Source organism: Varanus komodoensis, unplaced genomic scaffold (assembly GCF_004798865.1).
Source record: "Varanus komodoensis strain SLA01 unplaced genomic scaffold, ASM479886v1 scaffold2, whole genome shotgun sequence".
NCBI lineage: Eukaryota > Metazoa > Chordata > Lepidosauria > Squamata > Varanidae > Varanus > Varanus komodoensis.
In genome coordinates, this window is record NW_025335568.1 from 55,692,533 (window position 1) to 55,704,777 (window position 12,245).

The window sequence follows — 12,245 nt, forward strand, 5'->3', positions numbered from 1 at the left end:
TCATCTCTGACTTACAGCAACCCTATGAATGAATGCCCTCTAAAATGTTCTCTCGAAAACCTGGCTCTGCTTTTGTAAACTCAAGGCTGTGGCTTCCCTTATGGAATTGTTTCATCTCATACTGCTTTTCCCCTTTCTCTTCTGCCTTCAATTTTCTCTAGCATTATTTTCTTCTCCAGTGTGTCTTGCCTTCTCAGGATGTGCCTGAAGCATGAGCGCACAGGTTTTGTCACTTTTGCTTCCAGGGAAAATTCTGGCTTGACTGATCTAGGAGCCACTTCTTTATCTTACTGTCAGTCCAGGGTATTTGCACCTCTGGCACCATGCTTCAAACACGTTAATTTTCTACCTGCCAGCATTCTATACTGCTGAACTCATATATAGTGAGCAGAAATTCAATAAAGTAGATGATCTTGGCCTTGGTCTCTAGTCATACATCCTTAAAGAACTTGTAAATGTGCAAACCTGTGAGAAATGCACGGCTTTCGTGGGAGATCAAAGCATGTTGAAGGTTCAGCTATGTTAAAATTTTGTATGAATTCTTAGAACACAAGGTAGCCATACTACTGAGAGCTGATGTAACATAATTGCCCAAACTGCATTCCTATACCCATTTAGGAATAATCACCACTGAATGAGACTTCTGAGAAACATTTATAGGATTGCACCAGTGAGACTAAACTACAAATCAGGAAGCTCCAATTTTGAATCTTTCCACCCTAATTAATTCATGTAACTAGGTTTCAACAAGTCTTCCTCCCTATCAAACTTTGCATATTCAAACTGAGAATATTTACCTTAAAGGGTTATGGTAGGGATTACAAGAAGAAAATACACATGAATCACTTAGAAGTGCTATTTGTAAATGCAATGTATCAAAGCAAACTTCAACAGATCACTAGTTTAAAATTCTTCTAACTATCTTCGGAAGCATTCAATAACTATCAGGCAAGATAACAGGTTTTTATAACATCACTACATTTTTCATTAACTTCTAAATCTATTTTTTTTACTTACTTTCAAGCTGTTCAGAGCAGAGAAATGCTTGTCGTGAGCTTCTAATTTCTGTCTGATTTTTTTCATCAAATCTGTGTATTTTGCAGAAGAAACCCTCCAGTTTTCCTGCTCTGATTTCAAAATATCCTGGTACAGAAGAAGTCATGACATTAAGGTCTAAAAACTGTATTCTCTTTCATACAACATGAACCTGTACTTGTCAAAAGTGGTCTTTCAAGAATCTGAACCAGATTTTGTCTGCCACATGCTAGGAGAGTCCAGTTGTGTGTGAAACTAGCTCCAGATAAGCTTTGGGATCCACCATTTGTGTTTCAAAAGAAGTATTCACAGGTCCCAAAAAGTGCTCTCCTCTTGACTGCTGTGTCACACTGCTGACTTATGTTTAGCCTGCAGTCAACCAGCACCCTGAGGTCTCTTTCACAAGTGCTGCTCTCCAGCCACTTGTCCCCAACCTGTACAGGATACCCATTCCTGTACCCCAAGTCCTTGCACTTATCTGCATTTCACTTATCCACATTGAACACTATCTTGTTGCCCTCTCCCCACTTCTATAGTCCAGATCCTTCTGGATCTGGAGTACCTGCTCCTCAGTTGTGGCCACTGCCCCTGTTTTAGTATCATCTGCGAATCTGATCAGTAGACTGCTCACCCCTTCTTCCATGTCGTTGATGAAAAGATTGAACAGGATCAGTCCCAGGACAGAGCCCTGGGGGACCCCGGCTGCCATCCTGATGATTCCACACTAATGGTTACCCTCTGCTTTTGGTCAGTCAACCATGCCCTAATCCACCAAACAGTGCATTGGTTTATCCCAACACTCCTTAATTTCTCAACCAGGACATCATGCGGCACTTTGGCAAAGGCCTTGCAGAAATCCAGGTAAACCACATCCACTGCATCCCCTCCATCTAGCCATCTTGAAACCTTGTCATAGAATTCCACAAGGTTTGTCTGGCAGGACCTGTTTTTGTGGAAGCCATGTTGTGTGGCCGCTAACCTCCCTTCCCTGTCTAGGGATTCCAGAGCCTTTCCTTTCCATTGTCTTTCCCAGAATGGACATAAGGCTAACCAGCCTGTAATTCCCCATGTCCTCTCTACTATGCTTTTTGAAGATTGGGACCACTGATGCCACCCTCCAGTCCTCTGGAACCTCACCCGTTCTCCATGAGGTCTCAAAAGTAGAGGCTAGCAGGTGTGAGAGTACCACTGCCAACTCTCGAAGTTCTCTCAGGAGTAACCTGTCAGGGTCTGGCACCTTTGTAACATCCAGTGCCCTGAGGAGCTTCTCAAATTCTAGGGTGGGGTGTGTGACTCTAATCTGTGCCCCTAAATCCCCAGCCTCATCTGATCTTCCATTTGGATCTCGCCTGTCCTGCTTTGGGGAGAACAGAGAGGCTAAATAATCATTTAGTAGCTGTGCCTGTTCCTTCACATCAGTCACTGGATCACCTTCCGTATTTAGTGGTCCCACCACTTGTCTCCCCTTCCTCTTGCTATTTACATGTTGATAGAAACCCTTTTTGTTGCTTCTGATATTCTTTGCAAGTCTCAGCTCATAATCAGCCTCAGCCTTCTTCAGTGAGCCTCCTCCTTCAAGTTATACCCTTTTATCTACTTGTCTCAGTGCCCATTTCCTACAGAGGTTCCTCTTACATCTAATACCTCTTACCACCTCTTTTTGCATCCATGGCAGTGCTCTCCTTCACCTCCCACTTTGCTAACTAGTGGCATTGTCAAGGCTTGCGCTCCAAGACCTCCCTTTTTAGCACCATCCACCCCTCCTGAATTCCCTTGCCTTCCAGTACCCTCTCCCAGAAGGCTTTCCCCAATTTGGTCTTCAACTGACTAAAGTTGTCCCTCATGAAGTCCCAGCTTCTATTACTTGACCTGCCGCTCATCCTCATTCCCCTGATCTCAAAGCAAAGCATGGAGTGATCACTCGTATCCAGAGCTCCCCTTATCTGCACCCCATCTATCAGCTCATTCCTGTTGGTCAAGACCAAGTCAAGGATATTTCCCCCTCTCATTGCCTCCTGGACCCTCTGTGTGAAAAACCCTCCCTCTATAGCATCAAGGAAGCGACGTGACCTGGCCTTCGCCACTGAGTTTCCCAACTAATATCTGGGAGATTGAAATCTCCCATGATTACCATGTCCCTCCCTTGAGATATCCTTTGAACGGTCTCTCAGGGCATCGTGCAGGATCTCAAGTTGACTTGGTGGGCAATAGCGTACCCCCACTGTCAGGTCCCTCCCTGTGTCAAAACCTTTTCTTTTTTACCCAGACTGCCTCTACCAGATCCCCATCTTGCATCCTATCCTTTCCCTGTCATATAACACGAAACTTCCTTCCTTCTTTCCCTTCCTGTCCTTTCCAAACAGGTCATACCCCTGTATGTTTACATCTCAATCTTGCCTTTCATTCCACCAAGTTTCCATGATCCTCACCAGGTCATACCCTCCTATTCCCAGGAGAGCCTCAAGCTCTTCCTGCTTATTACCCACACTCCTAGTGTTGATATATATATGCATCTCAGCTCCTTCCCACAAATCCCTTTCTTTGGATCCCCTGGCCTCCTTCTTCCTCCCATCTTCCCTGATACTGGCACCCTCTTCGTAGGAGTCCTGCCAGCCCCTGGAGTACCTATAAAACCCTGGTCCCAAAGCCCTGGTCCTCTGCCCCAACTTGTCCAGTCAGGACAAGTTTCTGGGGGACTTGAGCCTCCCCCCCCCCCCCCCCCCGTTCAGTTTAAAGTCTTCAGACAAAGCTTGCTGGAGCATTTCCAAAGGACCTTTTCCCTATCCTCATGAGGTGGACTCCATCTCTCACCAGAGGTCCATTGGCAAGAAACTGGGTGCTGTGCTCGAGGAACCCGAAGCGTCCTTCTGACACCAATATAATGTGTGTATGTGAAATTATATATGTGTTAAATATATGAGTTCAATCATCTCAAGATGAATTGAACATAGCAAAATTCATTGGATCTGAATTTCTACCTCAGACTAAGCCAGTGGGCCAGCCGGCATCAGGGACAGAGTCTGTACTAAAGCCTGACCCCTTCAAGCTATTTGTCCCCAAACTGATCATTTTTTCCTTTTTCCGTGCTAAGGAAGGCATGGAAAAAGGAACTTGACAGAAGTGGCTATGCACAGCCCAAATCAAATGCCTTCTTTGTTTAACTCATACAGGTTTGCTTAGGGAATTGCTGATGCTCTCTCCAATGGAGAAGGCAGGATGTGGGGAGAAACCTCCGCTGACCATATTTAGACCTATGATTGGCTGGAGATCTGATATCCCAGTATATAAGACTACAGCTACAGCAACTTCTGCCAAATCTGAATTCAACATTTCTAATTGTGTCAAAACCTAATTTTGCAATTTGTTGTCTGGAGAACTTAGCAAACAGCAAGTCTGCAAACCTTTATTGAAGGAATGCAAATATTCTGTACAAAGGTATGATACAAACACAGAAAAGTGCTCTTCAACTCTCAATATTCACCAGCCAGCATGGAGGCTAAAAAGGCATACTGGGAGCTACAGGACTTTTCTATTTTGACATGCAAAGGATTGTACCCTAAAACCCCTTTCTGATATACATGTTTCCTAGATTTCTAGTAGATAAGTTATAAAAGAATAGTTGGAATAGTACGACACAAATGATTCAGACAGCATTAGATATTTAGCAGAACCAAAATTGAAGAATTTTAGTGTCATGCTCTTGTAAGCATAAGCATACTTAATGTCTTACTCTACCACTAACCATTAAGTGGGTGGCAGGGTTTTAAAAAAATGATTATTATGTAAGGCTTAGGATGGTTGTTGCCATGTGTAGGAGCAGATGTTTAGACTTTCAACATTTACTGGTCTGTTGGGCCTGGTGGGAAAGTAAATCATGTGTATGTGCTGAGAAAATTGTACACATCCTTGAGGAGACTCAGAATTTAGTAAATCACGCCTATTTTTGATAACCCAATAAGTAGTTAATCCGTTTTAACTCATTTTGTTTTTGTCACAGATGATGTCTCTGCCTGTTATAATCAACATCAAAACAAACAGATAAGTGTGTATAATTGAGGAATCTGTGATTGTTGTAGTTTGCATTTTGTAGTAATGCAATAGTAATTTTGTAGTAATGAATAGATTTCTATTTCTTCCTGTATAACCAAGGAATGTTACACATGTGGGACTTTTCCATTGTAGGGAGAGACACTTATTGCTTTGAGGGGACATTCTGACAGTTGCAGTTCCCTCCCCTGCTACTGCTGGTACGCATGCTTTTTAAAAATCTGCGTACTTGGATGACTCTAAATGCAGAATGAGGCTCCTTTTTTTCAACACATGCAAGATTTATTCAAATGGCATACCTTACAGGAAAAGAACCTCCATGGCTGGATGTCTCCTCGGGAATCAGGAACAAGGTAGGCAGTCCTAAAGGACTTTGCAAACAAAAATACTTGTTTGTTTCTTTGACTGTACAGTCTGACGACTTGAGCAGGGGAACATTTGGAGGAGTTCTTGCAGTGACCAATACTGTCCTTAAGAATGTGAAAAAGAGATTTTGTGCCTAACTGCATGATGACAAGATATTTACTTCGCTTGCTTTTTCATTCTTATTTTATGTTTCTGAAAATCCAAAGCAACGTCAGGCACAATTAACCTAGATACCATCACTCAGTATGGTTAGATTTTTCTTCCAAGATGTGCACAGATTTCAAATCAACAGGATTCAGAGTGAAAGCTGAGGAGGAACCAACAATAATTTACATTTAAATAGCAGAGAAATTACAGAAGCAAAACCTTGATTACTTTCTAAAAATGGTATTTATATATAAGTATTATAGGAACTCCCCAAGGATGCTTAATGTTGCCAATATTAACCACAGTCAAAGGATATCTCAAGTTAGATCATCAGTGGTCCAAATTACTGTATTTTTCTGTGTATAAGATGATGCTTTTTCTTTAAAATATTTACCTAAAAATGGAGGGGAGTCTTATACATGGGGGGGGGGGCCCAAGAGGAGAACCGTGGGTGCACTCGAGGGGAGGAGACTGGCGTGATTGCGGGCACGCTCAGGGGGGAGACTGGCACTGGCGTGGGTGCACTATGGGGGGGGAGACTAGCGTTGGTGCGCTCGGGGGGAGGCGGGCACGGTCACACTTGGGGGGGAGACTGGCGCGGGCGCAAATGTGGGGAGGAGGTGAGGTGGCGTGCGTGCACAGCAGCAGCTTGCTCGCTCGGATATTGGTAAGAAAAGTGGGCGGCATCCTATACATGGGGGTGACTTATAGATGGAAAAATATGGTATATTTCACAACATAAGGTCCAACAATAACTCTGTGGCAGGGATCATAAATCTTTTTGCACTGTTGAGCATATTTGTATTTTGACAAAGTGGAAATGGGTGACCTCACAAAACATGAGGGTGACAGTTTACAAAATTCCATCTGATCAGAAAGGCTAGTCATATACATTTGGTTCATATAAGACAAACAGTTGAGGCCCTCTCCCCTACTGTAACTGGTGTGGATAAAACTGCACTGACTACATTTATGAGGTTGTAAGATGATTTTTTGTGGGCAGGCAGGGAGGGGACTAGGTCCATGAGGATGCAAGGTGGAAAAAAGGTTCTCCAGCAGTGGAAATCATTCCTACAGATTTTCATTTGTTCTTGTTACGTGCTGTCAAGTCATCTCTGACTTATGGTGACCCTATGAATGAATGCACTTCACAATGGTCTATCCTAAAGAACCCTGCTCAGCTCTTGGTCATACTTAAGGCTGCAGCTTCCTTCATGGAGTCATTCTGCCCAGAGAGCTTCAGCTGTGGGGCTACATAGAAATGAAATAGTAAATTTTCAGAGAGAGATTTTCAAAGATGTCTCAGTTTCCTTGTACCCTGATAAAAGGCCCTGTGCTTGAAACACATTAAGATTTTAGTTATTATATATATATATATATATATATATATATATATATATATTCATTTGTGTATGCACTGGACTCCTTGGTTTTGTGGTGGTAACCTTTTGGTGCATGGTATGGTTGCAGAATTTTCTTTATTTTAAATAGATATGACAGTTTTGAAAATTCTACTAATATTAGATACGTTTTGACCATACTATTGTTTTAGGTTTTTAAAAAATGTGTTACATATTTTAAATGCTTTTATTCTGTTTAGTATTTCAGACTTGACTTACTTTTTGACTTGGAACAAATGTAAAATGTAGAAATGGGAGTTGTTGCTTACAGCTTGGACTTAGCGATTAATAAAAGCTTCAGGTAAGAAGCCATCTCATAGGTAACATACTTCTAATTAGCAAGATAGGCAGCTTACTCAAAATGAATCCTGCAGTTTAGTTGACTGTTTTCCTAACCCATACTCCTAGGTATATCTATCCAAAAGTAAGTATTATCGAATTCCATGGGACTTACAGGTGGGAGGGTGGGTGTAGGATTGCAGCACGAGAGTAATTACCTAGGAGTAAGTTCCATGAAATACAATGAGACTGACAGGATTTATTATTAATACGGCCAAGTACGTCGCTACTATTGTATGCGCATTCAATATGCCGATCGTTTTGAACGTTCAGTAAACAACATTTATTCCCTACCTATCTCAAGAAGTCCAGGATTCAATCAGGTTTTGGTAGAATTCGTTTTCCAAATTATATTTAAAGCCTGTCTTTAATCACTGCCTTTTATTAGTACAATCATTAGATATAGAGCATTAGGACCCACCTTTTACCTCTCAGGAATGTAATATTCTAGAAATCAGCTCGAAACTCTGAATGCACTTAACATTCAGAATGTGTTGCCCGCTGACAAGCCGCAGCATGCGGAGATAAATTGAGATGACATCATAGCTAGGCGACTCGGCCCTTCAGAACCCCACTCTCTATAATCTGGATTTACTTGCCCACAAACAAAATGGCAGCGGAAGGCAGTTTTCCGCAGCCATCGACTTGCCCGTAGCTAAGATGGCGTCTAAACTCAAGCATTCTCAATTATTCCTGCCCGTAGATAAGATATCGGAGAATCCGGATCCTCTTGTGTCCATCTTGGCTTTGGGCATTCAAACATATAAATTGAATTGAAACCATAATCAAAGTTCTTGATGAACATTATAAAGTCCCCTCGACGACGTGCAGAGGATTCTATCTCGTTTTTGTGCTGAGGGAGAGGTTTTTATATCTAATTCTTCACCGGATAGCAAATATTTTGTGCGTGGTGTATATTTCTGTAACTTTTTACTTGGTACGGAAACTCAACAGGTGAACCCTACTCGCCAGCCCACCCACAAACGTGACAGGAAAAGCTTTTAGCTGCTAAATTTATTCCAGTCAGACATATGTTAAAAGATACAGCACATCTGGCAAACCGACTTTCTTACTACACGGAAAAGCAAGGCTGAGCAACGGCTTGTGTGAAGCAAAGTGAAAAGCTCTGCAGCTGATCGCCACCCCGTCCCATGCAAGAATGCTCCTCCTCATAATCGCCGCAGGTGGTCAAGCTCGCACCTCTTTGCCCTTACCAAAGATGGCTCCTGCTGTCCCTCTCCCTCCCGGCTAAATGGGCGGTTCTGTCAGCGGCGGCTGCGGCTGCTGCTGGTGCAAAAGATTTAGGCAAATGCTGAGGACTTCCTCCGTGTGCCTTAGCCGCGGCTTTCCTGTGAGGCGGCGGGTCCCTCGCTGAGCCTCAGCAGTTGCTTTCCCGCTCCGTCCTCCCCTTCCCATCTCAGGGGGTGCCATTATTTTGGGGTGGAGGCTCTTTTGGCGCGCTTGCTCAAGTTTGAACCTCGAGCGAAGGAAGCTGTTCTCACTATGACTACCGAGTCAGCCTGGAGCGTTTCTCCCCCTGCAGCTGACAGGTGTCAGGCAGAAAGAGAAGAGGGACCCGCTGGGGAAGGCTGCAGAACAAGCAGGCAGGCAGCCGCCAAAGCCCGCTGGAAGCTTCTCAGACAGGTATACGACGATGAAAATAACGTTTTGTTTCCCCTTCAGGAACTTCATTCCCATAGGTGTCACTTGGCGAGCGCCTTCGTGGTGAGCAGAGTGCTATCGACTGCAGTGATTTCACTCTATTTTATTCTGCAGGGTGAGACATTAATATCCCCATTTCACTGAGGGGGAAATTAAACTGGCAGGCAATGGCATGCCTGAACTCTTCCTCGTGAGTTAATGACCGAGCTTGAGTGCTTGGTAGATCTTCTGTTTTTATACATGGTTATGTTGCATCTTCCTTCAAGGAACTTCAGGTGCTGTACATGCCTCTCTTTGACATCATGTCTGCACAACAGCCTGTGAGGTAGGCTAGACTGAGAAGCAAATAGTGTCTGGCCCAAGTTTGCTCAGTGAGCCTTATGGGCCAATGGATTCCATTTTAGGCTCTCCCGACTAGCTAAACACTACACTGATCTGGCTCTTTATTTATTACATTTTAATACTGCCCAATAGCTAAAGCTGTCTGGACAATTCACAACAATTTAAAACTATCTAAAAACTATTGTTAAACTAGTTAAAATATGGTATGAATTACAGGACAGGACAAACATTTAAAACTACAGTATAGAAGTCAAAACCAGAAAAAGATTTAGCAGCAGTGCAAGGTTTAAAATACCACACATGGTTTAAAGCTTACTGAAACTAAGATTCCTAGGAAAATTCCTGAGAAAATATGGTCTTCACCTGGTGCTGGGAAGAGTATGATGTAGGAGCCACGTGAGCCTCTCTGGGATGCCACAACAGAAAAGGCCCTCTTCTTAGTAGCCTCCTGCCTGACTTCCCTTTGCAGCTCTTGCAGAAAGACCCCTTGAGGATGAAAATTGGTTCTTAATTTTGTAGTGTGATATGTCACTGTTTGGGTTTGCTTGCTAGGATATATGAGGGTATTTTGACAACTGCAAGTCAACCCCTTTCACACTTTGGTGCAGTTGTACAGAATGTATGGAGTGAAGGGGAAAAGGTAAATGTTCGTTTCTGCAAATGCTCAATGATACAGACATTTGTCCATCAAAAAAGCTGGCTTCCGATATGGCTGATCTGTATACAGCTGCTTCATGAGATTGCTATGTTGTATGGGATTCGGTTGCTGTGCATATTAATTTGTTACATTTATATACCACTTTTGCTCCAAGAGCCCAAGGCAATACTCCTGATCCCCCTTCTCTCCATTTTATCCTCATCCTCGTTTTATCCTGCTACTCTACTTTAAAGTTAGTGTCTTGTGAGCTGTACATTGTTAGTATTCCAAGTTTAGGAATCACTGTACTTAAGTGTGACTGCAGTGAATTGAGGATGGTTGCATGCCATCATCTAGAAAATCTGTATAAAAAGAAAACATTTAGCAGTTACAGTATCTTATAGTACTGAATATCCTCCAGTCATTTTTTAGGATCTTGCCACTATTAGTAGTAGTATTATTACAGTGTATTTATATCCTGCCTTTCTTCCTCTTGTGAAAAATTCAGGGATGCTTAGAACAACATTCCTGTCAGGTAGGGCTAAGGGGGCGATGCCTGGCCTAACATTACCCAGTAGACTTAATGGCTGAATGCCAATCATTACCATCTTTGAGGTTGCTGCTGCTGGAGATGCCACAAGGTGATACCCTGCTGTTGCCAAGATTTCAAAGCTGCAAGTGGGCATTGGGAATGTTGTGCGGAGGCAGAGAAGAAAGGAAGGGCAGAGCAACCAATCAGCATGGCTGTAGTTGCCTTAGCAGTTGTTAGGCAGACCTGGATAGCAGACAGTGCAGGCTGGAGCCCTGACTTCTCTTGCTGTGAAACTTCTTCACAGAAACATGGAAACCACTCAGAAATGTGGAGACTAGGTTCTCATATGCAAATAAGCCATGGTGAAATGTGGCTTTGTGGTTCCATGGAGACCATCCTTATCATGCTTCACTGTTCTTGCTGGGTTCTACCCTCAACATGAACTATATCACAGGGTGGTTGTTGTGAGGATAAAATGGAAAGGAAGAGTACCTTGTAAGCCTCTTTGGGTTCCTTGCAAAAGTTAAAAAGGTGAGATGTAATGTAAAATGCTAATATCAAAGTACCATTTATTGGTCATTATGCTAGTTTTCACAGTTCTCTTTTAATTGATAACTTGTAATTGATACTAGGAGTTGTGGTGATGTGACAAATTATGATTAACCAGATGAGCTTTTAATATATGATAGAAATATATATCAAAATAGTATAAAATAGTATAATGGCAGAATTTTCAAATAATCTTGTATTTAATTCTATACAAGCAGACTTCAGTGCATAGGCTATAACCCTATACTATTTAGCTAGGAGTAGGTCCCATCATAATCATTAGACCTTCTTTTTGAGTACATGTATGTAGGATGGCATTGGAACAGCGCAGTTCTGTTGTAGCCTGCTTACAAGTAAGTCTTGCTGGAGTGTTCTCTCAGGAAGCTGGGTATAGGATTAATGAGTTTTAATGACAATGAACCATATTCAGAGCATACCTGTGGACATGAATTTAGAAGTGCATAAATTACATCCAGGGTATCCTATGTAGTGCCTGTGAAATGTTCTTACATTACATATTAATTAAGGAATATGATTGAGATTAGTATAATTTTTAAAGTTGTCTCATCAAGAGTCACAGTTGTCCATCACTGTGATCTTGATAAAACTGGTGAAATGTACTTCTCCCATCAAGACAAATGATAACAAATCATGTTAGCCAAAGGACTGACTATCAAACTGATGAGGCTGAAGATGCTATCAAACATCACAGCATCTTCTAGATTTACGTTGTGTGTCTTGAATGTCTGTTGCCGTGCACCCAACTGTTGAAATAGATACTTGTTATAACCTAGATTTCTTGTGTCTTCAGTTTTGTCCACCATACACAGAGATTTATAAATAACAGAACTGCTTGATAGTTTTGGGATCTCACAGAAACAGATTATGACAGTTTTGTTCAGTGTTGCCATGATCCCCAACAGGTAGTAGCATTTCACTTGCAACTTCTCTTTCCTTTGTATGTACAACTTTCTACAACTTCCTTCTGGGTAAGGTAGTTTTGCATGTTTTGCGAAAATATACATCTTGTAGACTATTGCACTTATTTCTATTCCATATCCGCATACATGGGACCATGTTTGACTTCAGCCCTTCAGCCAATGGGTCATCCTCAGAATATTTACCATATGGTTATACAGAGGCCAAGCAGAGTTGGTAAAGATCACTAGCAGAAACATAGTGCGAAAAT

At 42.3% G+C, this 12,245-nt stretch overlaps 2 protein-coding genes across 6 annotated transcripts in view; one reads left to right on the forward strand and one right to left on the reverse strand.

Annotated features, from left to right (window-relative positions):
- The window catches only part of PREPL (prolyl endopeptidase like), a 52,465-nt gene extending 44,157 nt beyond the window's left edge, over window positions 1-8,308 (reverse strand). For all 4 annotated transcript variants that reach the window (XR_006414606.1, XM_044429055.1, XM_044429056.1 and 1 more), the window contains exons 1-3: window positions 7,756-8,308; window positions 5,382-5,755; window positions 1,018-1,143 (exon numbers count right to left, since the gene is read on the reverse strand). Coding sequence is in view for 3 of the 4 variants with exons in the window: in XM_044429055.1 (XP_044284990.1) it covers window positions 1,018-1,143; window positions 5,382-5,591 (336 nt within the window). In the remaining variant the exon portion in view is untranslated. The remainder of the gene's footprint in view (window positions 1-1,017; window positions 1,144-5,381; window positions 5,756-7,755) is intronic.
- A 419-nt stretch (window positions 8,309-8,727) lies between these two features.
- Window positions 8,728-12,245, forward strand: part of CAMKMT (calmodulin-lysine N-methyltransferase) — a 327,175-nt gene continuing 323,657 nt past the window's right edge. For both annotated transcript variants that reach the window (XM_044429060.1, XM_044429061.1), the window contains exon 1: window positions 8,728-8,978. In XM_044429060.1, coding sequence (XP_044284995.1) covers window positions 8,838-8,978 — 141 coding nt within the window. In that variant the 5' untranslated portion in view covers window positions 8,728-8,837. The remainder of the gene's footprint in view (window positions 8,979-12,245) is intronic.